This window comes from Perca flavescens, chromosome 8 (genome assembly GCF_004354835.1).
Source record: "Perca flavescens isolate YP-PL-M2 chromosome 8, PFLA_1.0, whole genome shotgun sequence".
Lineage (NCBI taxonomy): Eukaryota > Metazoa > Chordata > Actinopteri > Perciformes > Percidae > Perca > Perca flavescens.
Genome location: NC_041338.1, coordinates 35738620 through 35762255, shown reverse-complemented (window position 1 = coordinate 35762255; position 23636 = coordinate 35738620). Strand labels below are relative to the sequence as shown.

Sequence of the window (23636 nt, the reverse complement as noted above, 5' to 3'; positions counted from 1 at the left end):
GACTGTTACTGCGCATGCGCAATGACAGGAGTCCTTGGCTGATCGGGCTACTGTAGGTTACAGATCCGGTAAGGGGACATAGACAAAATGCAGAGCTGGACGCAGTTATACCGCTCCTTGGCAACGGTAAGGACGGATATTATTAATATACTAACCAGCATATGTTGTCCGGAGCTGCTTCTGACTGGGCCCACTGGGCTGTTGGTCCTGGGGAAACTGGTAGTTTTAGACTTTTGGCCCGGGCCTGGCTAGCATGTCAGCTAACATCTCCGGAGAACTCGTACAGAGAGAAACATAACGCCAGACTTCACTGGAAAAAAGTGCCATTCTAAGTTGTTGTGGTTATTGGCGAAATAAATATGTCCTTTTGACATGTCGTTGATACATTGTCTAATTTATTAACTCAGTCTTATTAATTCGGCGCGAAATAAAACCCCACATTTAAATAAAATTGCGACTTTTGTTGTTGGATATTGGTACGCATCATGGAAAAGGGTAACCTTAACGTAGCTAAGTTAATGTTTGCTACTTCGTCTATAAGTTAACTTTTTGAGTTAAGTTGAGCATTGCGTGATATTTGTATGCTAAGTGTAATGGTTTCTTGTAACGCTTGACAAAATATTAACTCGTTAGTCAACGTTACAGTTGATAGCTCTCTCTCCCTACGATGCATGTTAGCATGCTAAGCTAGTTAGCAGTGGTTAGCTAATGCTAACACTGAGTGTGGTTATGTCAGAGGCTCAGCCACTTACGGCCGTGTCGTCTCACAGATTCATGAGCCAAATAACACGCTACTTTCTCTTTGGAGAAGTGTATTCACGGTTATATAGCTAGTCTTTAATATCACATATTTAAACATGTTTGCTTGACAACTAGCCAGCGCGTGAGCAGCCTGCGTAGCTTGAAAGGCTAATGCAGAGTTTGAGGTTTGATGCGCAGCTCTGACAGATGAAAGAGCTAACAGTTGCTATAGATACCGTAGAGACCGTACATTAAGTCCTCCGTTGGAAACAGACTCTGGTCCTTAAAACTTTTTTTTTGTTTTCTGGTTAAATCCCCCCAAAAAACACAACGGCCACTTTCACTGTTCCAGCAGAAAAATTCACTCGTCTCTCCTGTGTGTCTTTTTTTTACTTTATTTTGTCCCATCTTTCATCTCATAGATAGATAGATAGATAGATAGATAGATAGATAGATACTTTATTGATTCCCAAGGAAACATTCCAGGTCCCACTGGCTTAAAGACATCACACAGCGTACACATACATCATAAACAGGATTATAAAATAACAAATCTACATGAATAATATGGACACTAAAACAAAAGATGCTAAATAAAAAATGCACATGAATGTACTGAGAGATGTATAAGCATGAGAGGCTTGCAGTGACAGGGCAGGCAGGACTTCTTCCATTCATTTGTCCCCCCCATCATCCCTCTCTTTCCTCCCCTATTTACTTTCCTATCTTTCTTACTGCCTTCAAACCTATTTTTTTTTCCAATTCTTCCTCCTAAACTTTCCCTCTTTCTGTTTCTTACGTCCATTTACTTTCCTTCTTCCATTCTTCGGTTTCCTCTTCCCCCTTTCTTCCATTCATTCTTTCTTTCTGTTAACAAAGCAACGTGCCAGTTTCCCTAAATCTAATCTGTGTTTGACGGTCTTGTTTTGATTTGCCTCACAGCGGAGCCACCACCTGCCCTGCAAACTGCACGGAGCTTCAGCGCTGTCCGTCAGAACCTACGCCGACAAAGCAGCCAGTAAGACGACTTTTTTAAAACTTAAAAACAGCTATATCCCTATACGGCACTAATTATGCTGAGAATCAAATGTGACAAATGCTAAATTTGACTTAAAACATAAACCTCATTGAGAAAGTTTAAGATATTAATATGAAAATGTGGAAAAGAATCGATGTCGGCCGATGTAGGAGAGTTTGATATATGGTGTATTTATTTTTTGGGGGTGTGTTTTTAATGCCTTTTTATTGGTCTGCAGCAGAGAGATGACAGGAAATTAGGACTACAAAATTCCCCAGTCAGTCACGAACACTGCACCTTAACCCTCCTGGTGTCCTCGTGTCAAATTTGACCCATTTTCAAAAGGTTTCTCTATAAGAAATTTGGGTTTTTTTCAAAAAAATAACGTGGATAGTTCCGTATAACGATCTTCACAAGTTAAGTGAATGATCAGTTCACTACTTTCATTGGATTTGGTTGTTTTTATAAAATTTTATAGCATTTGAAATGATAAAAGAAAATGTAAAAAGGTGACAAAATGATGGAAAAAGCTTAAATGTCGGGGAAGCGCATAAAAATTCGACAAAAACGTCTCAAAAAGTGACAAAGTTGGACCCAGAAAATCAAAAAGTTGCATGGTCATCGGGAAGACAACACAAGGGTTAAAATATTTATAAGAACGGAGTTGGACATCTCTTCAAACCTTGTTTTCAACTATTAACCATTCTCCACTGAGCTACTGGCAGTGACTGTGACCTATATAATAATAATGATTATTATTATTATTATTATTATTTCCTGTCGTTATTTCACAATAAAAGCCTCGTTGAAACTCTTTCTCAGCAGACTTTGTCTCAGGGTTGATATTCAAAACCTTTTGGAGCCGGCACAGAGCTGCAGTTAGGGCTGGGCAATATGGAGAAAATCAAATATCACAATATTTTTGACCAAATACCTCGATATCGATACCACAACGGTATTGTAGTGTTGACTATTGGCGCTTTCAATAAATATTTACACAATGAGATTTAAGATAAATAATCATCAGTAATGTGGATATAATGACTAAGTCAGTCCTTACAGAAAAATGCGGAGTTTTTTTGTGATTGTTGCGGGCAAAAATCGTTGATTATGTTGCACTTTTTCTTAAAAAATGCGATTTTTTTTTTTTTTTTTTTTTTTTTCTTCTCCCCAACATCCTGCTTTTCAATGATGTTCACGTCGCGTAATTACATCACTTCATAACGTTCCCATGGCAACAGGAGAAAATGGGTGCTCGTGTGTGAAGTAAACGCAACATTTTTCAACTTTCTGCTAAAATATAGAGATGGTCCGATACCATTTTTTGCTTCCCGATTCCGATACCTGAACTTGCGTATCTGCCGATACCGAGTACCGATCCAATACCAGTGTGTCATATATTTTATTATGTTTAAACAGCTGTATACTACTATCTCTGTATGGATGTGATATGATGTATAACAGCTGTATACTACTATCTCTGTATGGATGGGATATGATTTCTATCTTTGTTGTCTGTCTGGCTCAGGTTAAACTCTTTGTGAAACATGAACAAACACAAACCATGAATGCCCCAGAACTTTCTTTTATTTTCCAGTTTGACAGTCAGTTATAACGGAAAAAGAACATAAAAAACTACTTTAACGTAGATTTTCTTTAGTGCTTTATTACGTGGTATCGGATTGGTGCATAAACTCCAGTACTTACCGATACCAGCGTTTTAGGTGGTATTATCGGTATCGGACCATCTCTACTAAAATACATGCGACTTTTTTGCAACGAAAGTGAGGAGATTATGAAATCATGCAAGCACCGCATATTTTGCGCGGAAATCGGCAATTTATGCGGCGAAAGTGCGGCATATTTGAAAAAATGCGGTCCCTGCATAAATATGCGGACTTTCACTGATTATGCATTGAATTATGCCATCGCATAATCGCGTATTTCTGGAGGGACTGGTAAGTGGGGGAAAAGGCAAATAATACAACAGTTTCAACAGTCAGGTGTGTTCACAAAACATCGTAACTTCACTGTAATGCAGCCTTTAAAACCAGGAAAAGACAACACGTACGATATTAAGATATCCAAAATCTAAGACGATATCTAGTCTCATATCACGATATAATATCGATATATCGTCCAGCGCTAAACGTCAATCTCCTGTCAGCTGTTATCAGAGGACGCAGGTGACGGGGAAACAAGAAATAAAAACAGAAACTCTCAAAACCAAACTGGTAATCCGCTCACTGACAATTTCCTGTATACCGGTAGTTTAATTTTAAAGAAATATAGACACTTTATGATCCATTTCTGTGTAAATACTTTTATAATTATACTACAATAATAGAAGACTGTCTGTTTTTTACGCTGGTAGAGCGGATCTCCGGAGCAGATGCACCACAAATGTTGCTTTCGTGTCCGGTGTCGCCGGTTTCATTGATTATAGTGGAGGCGTAGCTTTGGAATATCCGTTCGGTATTCGTTACGCGTGCATGGTAGCCGGCCCGTTAATGCGCAACTCTGGCCAAAATGCAACCTGGGGTCTTTTTCTGAATGTACTAGAGTCAAACTTTTGAGAGTCGATCTCTGAGTGCGAATGAACGGATTCCATTGGAGGAAATGTCATTCTTATATGAGGCTCCTTTTTCAACTGCAAGGCCAATATTGTTTTTTACTAACGACAAAACGACAAATTATCCGTGCATTTATCTGGAATTAAGCTTTAGGAGCTTTCATCTTTACTCTCCTCCCTGTTACGTTGGCGAGATGGAGGGCGAGCGGAAACACCAACAGCTACAGTGAGTTGTTAAAACCTTTCTTTTTTAGTGAACTCTGAACACACACCATGTTCTCCATGCTGTGTCCATGTGTAGAGCCCCTGGCGATACTTGGAGCAAAGTCTCATGTTGTGTCGAGCCTTCTTAGTGCTTTAAAAATAGTGATTTTGATGCTATCGTAGTAGTGCCCCCAAGCACTCACATTCAAAAGGCCATTTGACTGAAAAACAAGAATACGGTAAATCTTAAAAGTACCGTTTCCGTCCAAAATATACTTTTAAGCCGAAGTTTCACTCAGGTACATTCACAAAAAGACCCTAGGTTGCATTTTGGCGAGAGTTGCGCTTTAAGGTCATGTGAAGTAGCCCTGCCAAACCACACTACAATATTACATGTCAGTATACTCTCAATTGTACAGCGGTAGAAGGTTAAGAGACTGTATTTCGTAAGACACCGCAAAAAATAAAGCCTCTGATGTGCCTTCTTAGTGGCACAGCTCATATGGAAGGACCATGAAAGGGAGTCTGAGATGTGGATGCCTAAGAACTTAAAGGTGTTAACAATTTCATACACTTGTGCCTTTTTTTAGTGCTGCGTTTCCAGCTCCGCTCAGGAGCTTGTGTGCACAACGATCGCTTTTGGCTCAAAACTCTAAAACGTAGCAATGTAAACGTAGAAGGTGACTCTGTGCTGTTTGTTCTCTGGGCCTCAGAGCTTCCTCGGCGGGGGGTAAAGTCTCTCCAGTGTCTCTGTGCTCTGAGCTGCTTGTTGTAAACTCGTGCTAAAGGTTTCTTGTGTTACCTCTCTGTAGTCGATGCAGACGTCACGGTGGTGGGCTCCGGTCCGGGCGGCTACGTCGCTGCCATCAAAGCCGCACAGCTGGGCTTCAAGGTAAGCTGCCTTCAACGAGGAAAAACAAACCCGTTGGGGGATATCTGCTTTTGCCAGAATTAGATGATAAACGTCATCACATTGGGAAAAAAATACTATTTTAATAGTTCAAAAAATGTCTCTGCCCCTGTATTTTTATTGTTTTAGAGAAGGTACAATATACATCGCAACATTACATTGTCAATTCTAACAAGACATCTTTCTATTAACCCCATCTCACCCACGACAAACCCTTATGCCGAGGAAAGGACAGATAAAGAAACAAAAAAACACAATTCTTCTATTACTCGTGATAGCAAATAATGTAATCATTGTGCTTTACAACTCTTAGCAGTAATTAAGAGGCAAGTGTAGTAAGTCTTTCAAAGTTAGCCAGTAAAGGGTCCCAAGTTTTGTAGAATTTTCTGGTTGATCCTCTAAGAGAGTATTTGATTTTTTTTTTCTATTTTTAGAAACATCGTAATATCAGAAAGCCATGTGGAGGCTTTTGGAGGTGTAGATGATTTCTATTCCATAAGTATTCTCCGTCATGCTATTAAAGGTCCTCTGACATTCTGCTTTTATATAGACCTTAGGGGTCCCCTAATACTGTATCTGAAGTCTCTTTTATATAGGCCTTAGTGGTCCCCTAATACTGTATCTGAAGTCTCTTTTATATAGACCTTAGTGGTCCCCTAATACTGTATCTAAAGTCTCTTTTATATAGACCTTAGTGGTCCCCATAATACTGTATCTGAAGTCTCTTTTATATAGGCCTTAGTGGTCCCCTAATACTGTATCTGAAGTCTCTTTTATATAGACCTTAGGGGTCCCCTAATACTGTATCTGAAGTCTCTTTTATATAGGCCTTAGTGGTCCCCTAATACTGTATCTGAAGTCTCTTTTATATAGACCTTAGTGGTCCCCTAATACTGTATCTAAAGTCTCTTTTATATAGGCCTTAGTGGTCCCCTAATACTGTATCTAAAGTCTCTTTTATATAGGCCTTAGTGGTCCCCTAATACTGTATCTGAAGTCTCTTTTATATAGACCTTAGTGGTCCCCTAATACTGTATCTAAAGTCTCTTTTATATAGACCTTAGTGGTCCCATAATACTGTATCTAAAGTCTCTTTTATATAGACCTTAGTGGTCCTCTAATACTGTATCTAAAGTCTCTTTTATATAGGCCTTAGTGGTCCCCTAATACTGTATCTGAAGTCTCTTTTATATAGACCTTAGTGGTCCCATAATACTGTATCTAAAGTCTCTTTTTATATAGACCTTAGTGGTCCCATAATACTGTATCTAAAGTCTCTTTTATATAGACCTTAGTGGTCCTCTAATACTGTATCTGAAGTCTCTTTTATATAGACCTTAGTGGTCCCATAATACTGTATCTAAAGTCTCTTTTATATAGACCTTAGTGGTCCCCTAATACTGTATCTAAAGTCTCTTTTATATAGACCTTAGTGGTCCTCTAATACTGTATCTAAAGTCTCTTTTATATAGACCTTAGTGGTCCTCTAATACTGTATCTAAAGTCTCTTTTATATAGACCTTAGTGGTCCTCTAATACTGTATCTAAAGTCTCTTTTATATAGACCTTAGTGGTCCCTTAATACTGTATCTGAAGTCTCTTTCCCGAAATTCAGCCTTGGTGCAGAATTACAGCCACTAGACCCAGTCCCACAATGAGCTTTCCTTAGGATGTACCATTTCTGTGTCTGAAGCTATTGAGGAGAAGAGGGGGGGGCAAGGTGGAGGGTGGGGGTGTGGCCTTGACCAACTGCCACTTTGCTCGTTTGAAAGCCATGATGTCTCTCTCTCTCTCTCTCTCTCTCTCTCTCTCTCTCTCTCATGGGTGGGCCTAATTCTCTGGGTGGGCAAAGCAGAGAAAGGGGAGGTAACCTTGCTCCTTATGACCTCATAAGGAGAAGATTCCTGATTGGTCCATCTGAGCTTTCATTTTCTCAAAGGCCGAGCAGGATACTCAGGGCTCGGTTTACACCTATCACCATTTCTAGCCACTGGGGGACCGTAGGCAGGCTGGGGGGAACGCATATTAATGTTAAAAAAAAATCCTCATAAAATGAGGTCATGGGACCTTTTCGGTTCTCAAAAGCAACAACACTTTCCTTACTATTGGGCATTACAAAATCACCCCCTTGTTGCTTGACAGTTGTTAATGTGCTATGTGGTCGCTGGAAACTTAATTTATTTAAATAAATGACATTGTAAACTGTAGCTCACAATAAACATTTGTTATTAATCACGTACAGTATGTCTGCAAACAGCAGGATATATTGCACACGCTGATAGTAAACAGCTACAGAAATCTGTGTTTCTGTGTAACAAATTCTTTCTTCTAATTTCTAATTACATTAAATGTCATTTAGCTGACGCTTTTATCCAAAGCGACTTACAATTGCTAAGCAATTGTTGCTCTGCAGCAACTAGGGGTTAAGTGTCTTGCTCAGGGACACATTGGTTGATGTATGTCAGTGGGAATCGAACCCGGGTCTCCCACACAAAAGCGATGTGTCAAATCCACTGCGTCATCACCACCAATTGGGCAGCTTAACATCTGGTGTGTATCTCTTTCTGGAAAAACTTGACCTGGCCCATTTTTTTCCCTCTTGATCCCAGCTGATGGAAAAACCTCTTATTCACATTAAGTTTTAATTATGTAAATAATGCAGGTTTTCTCACAATCTCCTGTTTTCCTTCGACAGACAGTGTGTGTTGAGAAAAATGCCTCGCTGGGTGGGACCTGTCTGAACGTCGGCTGCATCCCCTCCAAGGTAAATATTTCATCGGTAGTTTGAGCCGCAGTTTAAAGCGTGATTTATGGTCCTGAGAGACCTGCAGAGGGATCTACACGGAGCTTTTGCCGTAGCCTACGTAAGGGACCTGAAGTGTGTGTGTGGGTGTGGTAGAGTGAGAGAGTGATGGTGATTATCTTCTAGGGATCAACCAATATGGATTTTTAAGTGCCGATACCGCTTTTTTTTTTTAGCCGATACGGGCTGCTGATTTTCTTGAGCCGATATTTGGAGCCGATACTGCTTGTGCTCCCTCAATTTACATCATAAAAACGTAAACGCTGCCACACTGGATTTGCTTTTCGGAACCTGCTCTGCCACTTCTTTAAAAATAATAAACAAAAACACAGATCAGTGTCACTTCTGCAATCAGCTTACATTCATATCGCCCAAATTATGTGTGCAGTGTGCATCATATGGATGGGCGCAACGCTACCACGCCACGGCTGAGCGACTTGCGAAGTGTAGTTACATTTTTCTAGAGGTGCACATTAGGCTACGGCGAAGGTTCGTGTCTCCACGTACTTGTGTTTGTAGCCACAGTGCAGATTTTACGCAGACGCATAAATTAGGGCTGCTCCCTCTTAGTCGACTAATCGGTCGTTTTGGTCTTGGTCAACTTAGATTTCTTTAGTCCATTAGTCATGTTTGATGCCTTTTTTTTCATGCTGATTGACTTATTTCCAAGAAACGTACGAGCACATCTCTGGTAAACACGAGAATTAAAGTGGTACTTTTTGCAGGACTCTTTGCGGAGAAACTCAGATTTACAGATCTGTCGATTAAATCAACTAATCGATTAGTCGGTACAGTTGAATGAGTGTTAGTCGACTCAGAATTTCTTCAATCGAGACCAGCCCTAGCATAAATCATGCTTTAGTCGAACATGTCTGTTGGATTCAATAGTTAAAACGGCAAGATATCCTGTAAAGCATTTTGTATAGTTTAAGTTCACAAAGCTGCAGAGTTGTGCACACACACATAGTTGAACATAAGAAATATGATATGGAAACAACTTTCCTCCGGCTGTGTTAACGGATGTTTTGTGTCTGCAGGCTCTGCTGAACAACTCCTACTTGTACCACATGGCTCACGGCAAGGACTTTGAAAGCAGAGGCATCGAAAGTAAGAAACTTCTCCGGACTTTAAAGGGACGATTGGTGTAGCTCAGCGCGTCAGCTCATAATATATTTACGTTCTGTGATCTCTGTGCACACAAAGTGTTTTTATCTCCACTAGAAGAACTAATCTCCGTTTAAACTAAAACGCCCAAACCAAAATATCTCATCGTCATTCTGGTATACAGTGCATAAATAACAGGCAACGTGTAGGCTCTGCCCACTTATGGTAGTTGCCCTGGTAACGTTAGTAGCTTTTAAGTCTTTAAGTCAAAGTTGTGACTGATAAGAGCCAATCAGGAGTAGAAACGCTGGCGTTAGTGTCTGTTGCCAAAAGTCTCCGTTTGTGGCTCGCAAACACCAGAGCAGGGGGAATGAGAGGGGGAAAATCCAGAGCAGGGGGAATGAGAGGGGGAAACTCCAGAGCAGGGGGGAATGAGAGGGGAAACTCCAGAGCAGGGGGAATGAGAGGGGAAACTCCAGAGCAGGGGTAATGAGCGGGGAAACACCAGAGCAGGGGGGAATGAGAGGGGAAACACCAGAGCAGGGGGAATGAGAGGAGGAAACACCAGAGCAGGGGGAATGAGAGGAGGAAACACCAGAGCAGGGGGAATGAGAGGGGGAAACACCAGAGCAGGGGGAACGAGAGGAGGGAAACACCAGAGCAGGGGGAATGAGAGGGGGAAACACCAGAGCAGGGGGAATGAGAGGGGAAACACCAGAGCAGGGGGAATGAGAGGGGGAAACACCAGAGCAGGGGGAATGAGAGGGGGAAATGTAGCAGAAGATATTTCTTCTTTTTTTTTAACCAAAACGTAGCGATGTAAATGTAGCCTGAGAGACACTGACGAGGCTTTCCGATTGATAACATCTACATCCATGTATAAAATGGCAGTAAAAGGGGGAAACACCAGAGACAGTATATAAACTGGACCACCAGACCCCGTGTCTCTGGTCTGAGACCAGTGGAGGATATCAGAAGTCTCTTTCCCGGTGCTGGCTGAGTGTTACTGAGCAGCCTCCAACTGAGCTTGAAGACGTAGATGTGACGTGAGCAACGTGTCTGAAAGTGTGAAGTCTTCTGGTAGCTGTGAGAGAGAAATCTCAATCATTCCCAATCTCACAGAGACGGAGAGTGTAGGTATATGTAAGGAGATAACATAGACACAGGCTAATTACTGATCACTAACATGCTAGTTAACATTAGTAATTAAACCTAAACAGATAATGGAAGTCCAAACTGCCTGTGAGCTTCTCCTGTACTATACGGTAATTCCTCTACTGTGTGACAGTAAGTCTCGTGGTTATGACCCAATCGTTAGCCTATTTTTATAAAATTGTCTGCTACAGAGCATAACGTGAGGTACGAGGTAATGGAGCCTTTTATACATTGTCGTGTTTCTTTAGAAATAAACAACGGACAAATAAAGTCTTTAAACGCTTCAGATGTAAAGTTATTTGCCGTCAAAGTGACGCCAGAATGAACGGCAGGAGGTTCGAGGTCTGAAGCCGAGCTGTCACCCAACTTGCCTCAAGCCTGCTGTTGTTGATTGGCTCATTTTCCTTTCAAAGAATGTTTAAAATGCAATTACATTTTTCATGGCGAATGGTGTTACTGTTGACATGTTGAGTTCAACTAAGAGTTACCTCAGGATTTTTTGTTGTTTTTATTAGCTCAGTCCAAATACAGTATAAATAATTTGGATGTTTAACAATCTTTGTTGCACACTGCACAGTGACTTTTCACTTAGAGAAAGGGTTTGCCTTTGCAATTTTGTTTATGTTGATGGACTTTAATTAAATATAATAAATATATATTTTTTTAAATATTTACAGTTCGCAGTTATTTTGTTTTAAATGGAAGGGGTGGGGGGGGGGGAAATCGAATCGTAAATCGAGTTTTTTTTAATTAAAAAATCGCAGATTTTTTTAAGGAAAATAATCGCCCAGCTCTAGAAAGCCCTTACCTGACCTTCCCCTTTATCAGTTAAAACACAACCAAAACTTGACATTAAAACTCAGTCATATTCTCTCTCTCCCTCTCTCTCTGTCTCTGTCTGTCTGTCTCTCTCTCTCTCTCTCTGTCTCTCTCTCTCTGTCTGTCTGTCTCTCTCTCTCTCTGTCTCTGTCTCTCTCTCTGTCTCTCTCTGTCTCTGTCTGTCTGTCTGTCTCTCTCTCTGTCTGTCTCTGTCTCTCTCTCTGTCTCTCTCTGTCTCTGTCTGTCTCTCTCTCTCTCTGTCTGTCTGTCTCCCTCTCTCTCTGTCTGTCTGTCTCTCTCTCTCTCTGTCTCTCTCTCTCTCTCTCTCTCTCTCTCAGTTTCAGGCCTGTCGTTGAACCTCGAGAAGATGATGGCTCAGAAGAGCGGAGCTGTCAAAGCCCTGACCGGAGGAATCGCACATCTATTCAAACAGAACAAAGTCAGCCCTCGTTTACTCTCTCGTCTCCTTTTTTTAAATTTAACGGCTGTTCACTCAGCGTCCTATTAAGACTCTGACCCCCCCCTCAGGTGACCCACGTCAGCGGTTTCGGGAGGGTGACCGGTAAGAACCAGGTGACGGCCGTAGCAGCCGACGGCAGCGAGCAGGTCATCAACACCAAGAACATCCTCATCGCCACCGGCTCCGAGGTCACGCCCTTCCCAGGGATCCCGGTACGGCTCCGTTTGAATCCTTACAGCCAAAGTAAAAAGTACTAATAATACCACTCTGGGAAAATACTCCGCTTCAAATTAAAGTCCTGCATTTTAAAAAGTATTAAAAAGTTTTCTATCGGTTGTTTCTGCATTAATATTCCTGCTGTGTATGTAGCATTTTACTTCTGTAGATGTTCAAGGTTGTGCTCCTTTTTTATGTTCTCTGGGTAGTTTAATCTATAGCAATGCATCATATTTTATATATATTCAGTACAGGCCAAAAGTTTGGACACACCTTCTCATTCACTGCGTTTCCTTTTTATTTTCATGACTATTTACATTGTAGATTCTCACTGAAGGCATCAAAACTATGAATGAACACATATGGAATTATGTACTTAACAAAAAAGTGTGAAATAACTGAAAACATGTCTTATATTTTAGATTCTTTAAAGTAGCCACCCTTTGCTTTTTTTATTAATAAGGGAAATAATTCCACTAATTAACCCTGACAAGGCACACCTGTGAAGGTAAAACCATTTCAGGTGACTACCTCATGAAGCTCATTGAGAGAACACCAAGGGTTTGCAGAGTTATCAAAAAAAGCAAAGGGTGGCTACTTTGAAGAATCTAAAATATAAGACATGTTTTCAGTTATTTCACACTTTTTTGTTAAGTACATAATTCCATATGTGTTCATTCATAGTTTTGATGCCTTCAGTGAGAATCTACAATGTAAATAGTCATGAAAATAAAAAGGAAACACATTGAATGAGAAGGTGTGTCCAAATTTTTGGCCTGTACTGTATATATATCTTTATTTATTTTATTTATTCTCTCGATCTACATCACGGGTGTCAAACTAATTTTCTCTAGGGGCCACACTGGAAAAAGAGAATCGCACCAAGGGCCAGACAAGTAGAGTTTATTGACATGCTTTTGTTACTGCATGTCACTTTTTTTTAAAACATTTTGGCAGCTTTTTCCCTCATTTTTGTTGTTTTTTCTGACTTTTTTTGTGGCTTTCTCAGACATTTGTCACTTTTTTGTTGTAAATTTGTACGCTTTTTGTCGCATTTTTGTTGACGTGAAGCCCTACAGAGGTCATCAAGAGTTCCTTAGCATTTTTTTTTTTTTTTTTTTTTTTTTTTTTTTTAACAACAATTTGTCTCAGCCTTAATATCAAAACTCTCTCTCTCTCTGCTTCTGGGGGAATTTCTGAGTCTCAGAGTCGGCAAATCTGACATTCTGCTTTGAATGTCAGGTAATTGCAGTTTAAAGAAAACACTTTCCTGTGTTTTTGGTTTTGGCGCACAACTAGGCGGTGCCAAAATTGATTGTGACCCCAAATTGATATACGGGCCGGATCTAAATCTGCAACGGGCCGGATTTGGCCCGCGGGCCTCGAGTTTGACACATGTGATCTAGATCATCATGTTTGTAGCGTTGCTGTCCTGTGAGAACCACATGTCTCTAAAATCATTTAGGAACACATAAAGGAACACTTAATCCTTCAGTTTCTCACAGATTAAAGTTAAATATGTAAATATGAAATGTGTAACTGTGTTAAAACATCTTTACAGCCTTGAAAGTTTTTCCCTTTTTTTTCTTTTCTAGATTGATGAGGATACAATTGTGTCGTCAACAGGAGCTCTGTCCCTGAAAAAAGTCCCCGAGGAGATGATCGTGATCGGAGCCGGAGTCATCGGAGTGGAGCTGGTCAGCATCCCCTTATTCTGGTTCAGTGTCGCCAGCTTGCAGTCCAATCAGAGCGTAGAACCCCAAAAGCGAAAGAGATTTTTAGAAGGAGTTATAAAATTAGAAAATAAAAGCCGGTCTTAAAGCGTAACTCTCGCCAAAATGCAACCTAAGGGTCTTTTTGTGAATTTGTACCCGAGTCAAACTAAGTTTAAAAGCATATTTAGGACGGAAGCCCCACTTTAAAGATATACCGTATTCCTGTTTTTCAGTCAAATGGCCTTTTGAATTGGAGTTCTTGGGAGCACTACTACGATAGCATCAAAATCACTATTTTTAAACCACTTAGAAGGCTTGACACAACCTGAGACGTTGCTCCAATTATCACCAGGGGCTCTACACCTGAACTCAAGCTTTAAGAACATTGGTTGTGTTCACAGAGTTTACTAAAAAAGGTTTTGAACAACTCACCGTAGCTCTGGTTGTTTCCTGCCGCTACCACATCGGCAGTCACAACGAGTCAATATCAAAACAAGTAGCCACAGATTTAGTAGATCCTGTGTGCACAGGTGTAGTTAACGTGTAGAGCCCCTGGTGATACTTCAGGCAACGTCTCATGTTGTGTCGAGCCTTCTTAGTGGTTTAAAAATAGCTATTTTGAGGCTAGCATAAAAGTGCCCCTAGCACTCCCATTCAAAAGGCCATTTGACCCAAAAACGAGAATACGGTCCATCTTAAAAGTGGGGCTTCCGTCCTAAATATGCTTTTAAATGAAAGTTTGACTCGGGGTACATTCACAAAAAGACCCTAGGTTGCATTTTGGCGAGAGTTACGCTTTAAACTAGCAAAGATACTTAACGTCAGACTTTGCGCTGCGCCGGGTGCAAGACAGGGCCCTAAAAGTAGAGATGGTCCGATACCATTTTTTGCTTCCCGATTCCGATACTTGAACTTGTGTATCGGCCGATACCGAGTACCGATCCGATACCAGTGGGTTATATATTTTATTATGTTTTAACAGCTGTATACTACTATCCCAGGTATGGATGTGATATTATTTCTATCTTTGTTGTCTGGCTCAGGTTAAACTCTTTGTAAAACATGAACAAACACAAACAATAGTTGGTTATAACGGAAAAAGAACATAAATAAACTACTTTAACGTAGATTTTCTTTAGGGCTTTATTACGTGGTATCGGATCGGTGCATAAACTCCAGTACTTCCCGATAGCGATACCAGCGTTTTAGGCAGTATCGGAGCCGATACCGATACTGGTATCGGAACATGTCTACCTAAAAGTGTGTGAGTCACAAGTGTATGTCTTCCCGTCCTGTAGGGGTCAGTGTGGCAGCGTCTGGGCTCTAAAGTCACAGCAGTGGAGTTCCTGGGCCACGTGGGCGGCATGGGCATCGACATGGAGATGTCCAAGACCTTCCAGCGCATCCTGCAGAAGCAGGGATTCAAGTTCAAGCTCGGCACCAAAGTCCTGGGAGCCACCAAGAGGCCCGATGGCAAGATCGATGTGGCGTGAGTACAACGCAGTCTCGATTAGTTTTTCATTGTCCCTGCAGGGTGTTAAAGGTACAATATGTAACATTTCTGCTTTAAAATGTCTAAAAATGACCATGCCTGTTATTTATTTTTACGAGTTGTGTTCTTACACTATCCCAAATGTTTCCACCAAATGTCAAAACCCAGAGAAATCTGTTATTTTATTTTCAGACACGGCACGTTTCCTTTAGTCGCCCGTCAGTGGCGTCATATAACCTTTCACCCTCCAGTTAGTTAGTCAGAACACTGGCCCCGAGATGATACGTTCAGGAGTAATTGTAAATCATACAATGTCACAGAAAAAAAATACTTGTAACCGTAATACTTTTTTTTTTTTTTTGCCATACAGCATCATTTTGTGATTAATTACATCCGACTTTTTATCACCGTAATACAACAGAGACCTTATCTATTTTGAAAGTTCAATATCGATACCAGCTTGACGTTAATACAATGTGCTAGCTAACCTTGATGCTAAAGCTTTGTGAGTAAAATTATGAGGTCACAACATCGTTCAACACGCTAATAGTTATTAGGGGTCCAAGCCCGAGTCTGGAAGAAACGGCGTGTAGCAATAGCTACGCCGTTCGCACAGCAGGGCTGTGGAACCCTATTGTTTTTCTAAGGATTTTTTTTTTATTATTATTCTTCTTCTCCGCCTAAAACTCTGACTGCAGCCTAAACCGTACATAGTGGGGAGTTGCCATTTTCAGGACTGGTCCAAAACCCCGCAAGGACCTCAGGCGCAAAAATTGACCCATTTCCACCCCTAGGTGGCGCTATAGCAGACAAAAACGCGTTTGGCCCCATAACTCCCAAACCGTACATCCGACATTCAAAAACAATACATCTACGCGTTCCCTGGATCCAACTGAATCACGTGATATAGGCCACGCCCATTTCCGCCTGGACTTTTATGCCTTTAAAATCGCAATTTATCAAAAACCTACTTTTTCGAACTCCTCCTAGACCGTGCGACCGATCTGCACGAAACTTGGACCGTGGCATCTCCACACTGGCCTGACTAAAAGTTATGGAAATAAATTTTATACGATGAAAATTGCGCATATAACGCACAAACAAATTTGAGTAGCTAACTATGAAAACACCAACTTTGCCATATCTCAGCCAAAATGAAAGCTATCAACCCCAAACTTTAGATTATTCTTTGCCATGCCCCTCTGGAGGGACCCCATGCGTTTTAAGAAAATTGGTCGCTAGGGGGCGCTACAAATACAAAAAGTTTATATCTCATGAACGGCTCATCCGATTTATACGAAATTTGATGCGTACCATCTGTGCCCAATCCTGAGGCCATCCCTAGAATGGAGTACCGAGGGGTCAAAGTGGGCGTGGCCTATGGGACCCAATGTGATCCAACTCTAGATTCACCACTTACACTAATGTGAACAACTTCAAATTTACAGGGTAGATGGACAATGGGCCGTGGATCACACCTACCAAAAATTACACATGTGGACCACTAGGTGGCGCTGTAATGGTTTTTTGTCATTAACTCCCACAATACACATCACACATTAGAAATTCTTACATCCACGTGTTCCTTGAATCAAGCTGAATTGCCTGATATAGGCCCCGCCCATTTTCGCGCGCAAACGTTTTTTTCGCAGTATCGCAAGAACGTGCAAAACCAACTTTCGCGAACTCGCCCCTAGGCCGTTCGACCGATCTGAACGAAACCTGGTAGTTAGCATCTCCAGATAGACCTGACAAAAAGTTATGGAAATCGTTTTGCTACGTTGAAGTATGCCAATTTGACAACCAAACAAATTGTCCTAGTTAGCTACGACACACGTATCATATCATATCTCGGTTAAATTTAAAGTTATCACCAAATGACTTGAGATCCTTGTTCACCATTCCACTACGATACTGTGTACCAAATTTGGCGAAGATCGGTTTTTAGGGGCGCTCTAACCAAAGTTTATTTGTTTTCCCGCCAATTTACTTAGTACATTTCTATGGGAAATTTGCTATTGCAATATCTCTGCCACAGTAAAAGCAATCAATACAAAATTTGAGGTGCTCTTTCGGGATGGCGTTCTGAGGCGCTGTACCAAATTTGGCGAAGATCGGCCTTTAGGGGGCGCTATAAGCAACGTTTATTTGTTTCGCCCACTTACTCAATGCATTTAAATGGGAAAATTGCAATTGCAATATCTCTGCCACAGTAAAAGCAATCAACACAAACTTTGTGGTGCTCGCTCGGCATGGCGTCCCGAGGCGTTCTACCAAATTTGGCGAAGATCGGCCTTTAGGGGGCGCTATAAGCAACGCTATTTATTTGTTTTCCGCCAATTTTCTCAATACATTTCTATGGGAAATTTGCTATTGCAATATCTCTGCCACAGTAAAAGCAATCAACACAAACTTTGTGGTGCTCGCTCGGCATGGCGTCCCGAGGCGTTCTACCAAATTTGGCGAAGATCAACCTTTAGGGGGCGCTATAAGCAACGTTTATTTGTTTCGCCCACTGACTCAATGCATTTAAATGGGAAATATGCAATTGCGATATCTCTGCCACAGTAAAAGCAATCAACACAAAATTTGTGGCGCTCGCTCGGCATGGCGTTCCGAGGCGCTGTACCAAATTTGGCGAATTTGGTCCATAACTTTTGGACCACCACCCTCTCAGTCACTCTCTCATTTCTCTCTGCTGTCCCCTGTGGTCAGGGGGGTTAAGAAGTTTGTTTATAGTAGAGAATTGTTAAAAGCAGTCTGTGCATGCATGGAGACGAACTGTTAACCACTACATTTTCAAAAGCAGAGTACCGCAGACCTCGCGCATCAAACCTCTCGATATTCACCGACGTGTGCCCCCCCTACTCAATGCTTGGAGTCCCGCATCGGCGCAGCTTCGCGCTTCTTCGGGCGCGACTGGCGCGGCTCCGGGGGCGTCGCGGACGACGGGCATCGGAGGCGAATGGCGTCGGAGGCGGACGGCGTCGGAGGCTGGCGGCGACGGAGGCTGGCGGCGTCGGAGGCTGGCGGCTATGGAGACGGGCGGCGTCGGAGGCTTGGGCCCCGTTCATAACTGCTTGCAGTTCTAGTTTTTATTATGACTGTTTCGACCACCGCTAACAGGACTGAGCTAACCCAGGCATAACTTCACTAGTAACGTTAACGTTAGCTGTATAGATGGACTATTAATCTAATGCTAATTTAGCCAAAGTAGCTCACCCCGGTCTGTCTGCCTCAATCCCCCGGTGCAGTTGGGATGACAGCTGACAACAGCCCCGGGACATATAGCTAGCTAGCTACCGTTAGCCCCCAGTCAGCTATCAGCCAGCTACTTTAATTACAGCAACCCCCCCGGCCAGAACTTATCTCCAGTGCCTGGTGCTTACGACGCTAACGGCAGTTTAATTAAACGTCGGAAAACAGACTATATCAGACCCAGGACCGAGTCGCAACATCCATAGCGGTAGCTAGCTACATCTCCGTAGTGCTACCGGTGTAGCTATGTGCCGAATTTCTCCCCCCTTTGCGTTTAGCTGTCTTTACGGTTAGCTAAATTAACCCGACAAAAGGTGGGTTAAGCACCAAAACGAAAAGTTAAGATTACTGAAGATAATTCCGGTCAGCTGGGAGATGTTCTGCTGCTGCACAACAGGCATCGATCGTCCTGGCTCGCTATCGAGGAGATTCCCCCGACAATCCCCCCCCACACCCGTCTCTCAGCCTTGTTTAGTAGCTAGCTAGCGTTACAACAAACCCCGTCCGCCCCGGTGTTGAAACCATCCAAAAGGTGACATTGATATGTGAAATATTTTGTGTTTTAGTTGCTGGCTACTGTTAGCTTGCTGGCTCACTAGCTAACTGGTCAGCTACAAATATAAATCTAATCAAGACAAACGTAATTATGTTGGGGAAACTGCAGCTATTTTATTACAATAACATGAATAAAGGTTACTAAACGTAACGTGAATAAACTTGAATGGGTAAACTCGTCCGTGAACTGATGCATTCTATACGGCAGCGAAGGTGTTTAACACTAAAAACTCCCATAATTCCACGCAACTTCCCAACGTCATCAAAAGTCCAGGTTTTACCGTCCATTGTTTTGGTTGAGAGACCCCTAGGGGCAGAAAGTTACACATTGTACGTTTTTAAAGTAGTAAAACATAGTGTTAAAGGAACACGCCGACTTATTGGGAATTTAGCTTATTCACCGTAACCCCCAGAGTAAGACAAGTCCATACATACCCTTCTCATCTCTGTGTGTGCTGTAATGCTGTCTGATGGTTCCAGCATTAGCTTAGCCTAGCACAGATCCTGCAGGTAACTGGTTCCAACTAGCCTACTGCTCCAAATTGTGACAAAATAATTCCAACATGTTCCTATTTACATGTTGTGATTTGTAGAGTCACAGCGTGTACAAAAAACATTGTGACAAGAGACACAGCCATCTTCTAACTGTAAACAAACCAGGAACTATATTCTCAGACAGGCTTGCTGCGAGCATATCACTCCGCTCAAGTACTATATTCTTCCGCCTGATAATATAGTTCCCGGTTTGTTTACAGTTAGAAGACGACTGTGTCTCATGTTACGTTGTTTTTTGTACACGCTGTGACTCTATAAATCACAACATGTAAATAGGAACATGTTGGTGTTATTTTGTCACTTATTCGGAGCAGTAGGATTACTGGAACCATTCACCTGCAGGATCTGTGCTGGCCTGATGCTGCTGGAGCCGTCAGACAGCCTTACAGCACACACGGAGATGAGAAGAGTATGTATGGACTAGTCCCACTCTGGGGGTTACGGTGAATAACCTAAATTCCCAATAAGTCGGCGTGTTCCTTTTAAAGTTAATAAGGGGCTGCATGAAAATATCACGAAAAGCATATTTTGCTTGCGATAGGACTGTGCAATTAATCGAAATGTAATCGTGATTAGGATTTCGGTTCCCAATGATCACAAAAACAGAATTATCGAGGAAAAACAATTATTTAGTTCATTACGTTTTGCAAGTTAATTTTCTCTCGTGTTCTGAATGAAAAAATAAAGTTTAAATAGGAAAAGTATTAACACAAAGTTCACAGTTGTATGTGCTTTTATTACTGTTGATTTATTTAACTTTTCCACTGTTTTTGAAGTTCATTAATTGCAACATCTTTCCAGCAGTCGACAACTAATCGTGTAAAATTAGTGATTTCAATATTGACCGAAACCCTAACCCTAATATTACGATGACGATACAAAAACGATATTGTGCAGCGCTAAATTTAATATTCTAAACATTAGAGGTGTTGAAATTAATCAAATAATCGATGCATCGATAATCGACCGGCTCATAATCAATTTATTTCTGTTTATAATGTAATGTAAGCCTAACAACATTTCTGTTTACATATTCTGGTATGTTTTGCACATTCAGGAAGTTCCATGTGCTCAGTGCTGTATAGTTTTATGTATCCAGTTTATTTAGTATTAGAGCACTGCAGAATGTTTGTTTTTTGAAGCTTGAAAAGCTATGAATTAAATATCCTACATGGCTTTAATAGAAACATGTATTTAGATTTGACCCCAAAAAATTTGAAGTTTGGGTTACTTTCAACCAAATTTATTTTACAAAACTAACGTGGATGGTTCCCTACAACGCTCTTCACGAGTACAATAAATAATCAGTTCAATATTTTCATTAAATTTGGGTGTTAACGCTATAAAAATGCTATTAAAAAAAACCCAACAAAAACGTCAGGAAACAGTGACAAAAAAATCTTAGATAAAATTGACAAAATCATTGGGGAAAAGCAACAGTGTAAAAAAAGGCGACCAAAATGTTGAAATATAAGAAAACGTTGGATAGTCTACAGGAAGACCGAACAAGGGGAATACGTAGAAGGATCAGTAGGCGTTGGATTAAGTGGCATGTCCTTCACCGTAAGACGTAAAATATATAAAATAACATAAATATATAAAATAACGTAAATATAGATGTAAAATATATAAAATAATGTAATGTAAAATATATAAAATAATGTAAATATAGAAGTAAATTATATAAAATTAAAATATATAACATAAATATAGATTTAAAATATATAAAATGTAAATATATACGTAAAATATATAAAATAACATTAAAATATATAAAATGTAAATATATACGTAAAATATATAAAATAACAAATATAGACGTAAAATGAATAAAATAACTTACATATAGATGTAAAATATATAAAATAGCGTAAATATAGACGTAAAATATATAAAATAGCGTAAATATAGACGTAAAATATACAAAATAACGTAAATATAGACGTAAAATGTATAAAATAACGTAAATATAGACGAAAAATATATAAAATAATGTAAAAATATATAAAATAACATAAAAATATATAAAGTAACGTAAATATAGACATAAAATATATAAAATAACGTAAATAGACATAAAATATATAAAATAACATAAAAATAAAATAACGTAAATATAGATGTAAAATATATAAAATAACGTATAAGACACGGTTGGGTTTAGGAAAAGAAGAACGGGGAAAGAGAATGAAACGAGCCCCGGTCTCTGGGGTGAAAGTCGTGTGTTTTTCCCTCCTGAAACACATTCTTCCTTTTCCTGCTATGGCATCATTTCACACACAATCGCAATTGGCATTCAGAAGTACATGCCACTTAAAAATCTAACTCCCTCTCAGAAGGATCTATATGTGGCTGAATAAACGCAATCACATCGTAATATCAAGAAAATCAAGAAGAATACTTTATTGCCATACAACTCGGTGCTAGGGATTCGCTTCAGTGTGCTCATGACAAGACATCAACACGATACAACAACAAAAACATATAGCTAATATATACACATATGGTATCCCACATGGGATCACACTTAACACAGGCAGATGATTAGAAAAAAGACCACAAAAGACAAAAATGGCGATACGATCTTCTTTCCTCCCACTGGTTCAGCCCTAGTAGTTCTCTATTCTGTGTCTGAAATGGAAACGATAGCAGACGTTTTGTGACCTCGTGTGTTTCAGGGTGGAGGCGGCTGCCGGAGGGAAAAACGAGACTCTGACGTGCGACGTGCTGCTTGTCTGCATCGGCCGGCGGCCGTTCACGGAGAACCTGGGTCTGGACTCTGTCGGCATCGAGCTGGACAACCGGGGCCGCATCCCCGTCAACAACCGCTTCCAGACCAAAGTGCCCAGGTACCACCCGGCTCAGTCTGTGTATACATTCAGTAATAACATATAGGCTTCTTTCCTATAGTCTTCCCTGCCATTGCAAGGCTCGCACTTTAACGTGCTTACATACTTTACTGAACTTTGTAGCACGTTATTCTAAAAGTATTTAGAATCGGAAAAAGAGACTTTAGATACAGTTTAAGAGGACCACTAAGGTCTATATAAAAGAGACTTTAGATACAGTATTAGGGGACTACTAAGGTCTATATAAAAGAGACTTCAGATACAGTATTAGGGGACTACTAAGGTCTATATAAAAGAGACTTCAGATACAGTATTAGGGGACCACTAAGGTCTATATAAAAGAGACTTTAGATACAGTATTAGGGGACCACTAAGGTCTATATAAAAGAGACTTCAGATACAGTATTAGGGGACTACTAAGGTCTATATAAAAGAGACTTCAGATACAGTATTAGGGGACCACTAAGGTCTATATAAAAGAGACTTCAGATACAGTATTAGGGGACCACTAAGGTCTATATAAAAGAGACTTCAGATACAGTATTAGGGGACCACTAAGGTCTATATAAAAGAGACTTCAGATACAGTATTAGGGGACCAGGTCTATATAAAAGAGACTTCAGATACAGTATTGTATATTGTGCTGTTGTTTGGTGTATAACCTGTAATTTTGAAAACATTTAATAAAGCTCTTTATAAAAAAAAAAAAAAAAAAAAAAAAGAGGTTTTGGAAACATAAAAAGACCCCGAAAGTGTTGGAAAATGGTCATGAAATTTATTTTTAACACAGCATAATAATATGTGATTAATAAATGTATTTTCACATGGTCTTAACCTCAGCGTTGTATTCGGGGAGCGATATTATGAATCCCTCTATGAACCACAGACATTATCATTCATTAATAGTTAAACCTCTGAGGGTCAACTTTAACCCAGATTAGTATTCTTATTGTAGAATGTCGACTGACCTTTTCAGGAACACATAGTCATGGAAATTTGCCGAAAAGTCATGAAAAGTATTGGTTAAAATGCGTATGAACCCTGCTTAAACTTCCTCCCTCCAGTATTTATGCCATCGGTGACGTGGTTGCCGGGCCGATGTTGGCGCACAAGGCCGAGGACGAGGGCATCATCACGGTGGAGGGCATGGCCGGCGGCGCTGTGCACATCGACTACAACTGCGTTCCCTCCGTCATCTACACGCACCCCG

The 23636-nt window shown here is 40.7% G+C and overlaps 1 protein-coding gene across 1 annotated transcript in view; it reads left to right on the top strand.

The window, feature by feature from the left end:
• Positions 1-23636, top strand: part of dld (deltaD) — a 27481-nt gene continuing 3845 nt past the window's right edge. Inside the window, exons 1-11 of the mRNA XM_028584375.1 lie at positions 1-126; positions 1684-1759; positions 5348-5427; positions 8141-8209; positions 9286-9355; positions 11665-11765; positions 11855-11998; positions 13598-13699; positions 15016-15206; positions 22256-22426; positions 23491-23636. The exon at positions 23491-23636 is cut by the window's right edge and continues 44 nt beyond it. Of these exons, the coding sequence (XP_028440176.1) occupies positions 88-126; positions 1684-1759; positions 5348-5427; positions 8141-8209; positions 9286-9355; positions 11665-11765; positions 11855-11998; positions 13598-13699; positions 15016-15206; positions 22256-22426; positions 23491-23636 (1189 nt within the window). The 5' untranslated portion in view covers positions 1-87. The remainder of the gene's footprint in view (positions 127-1683; positions 1760-5347; positions 5428-8140; positions 8210-9285; positions 9356-11664; positions 11766-11854; positions 11999-13597; positions 13700-15015; positions 15207-22255; positions 22427-23490) is intronic.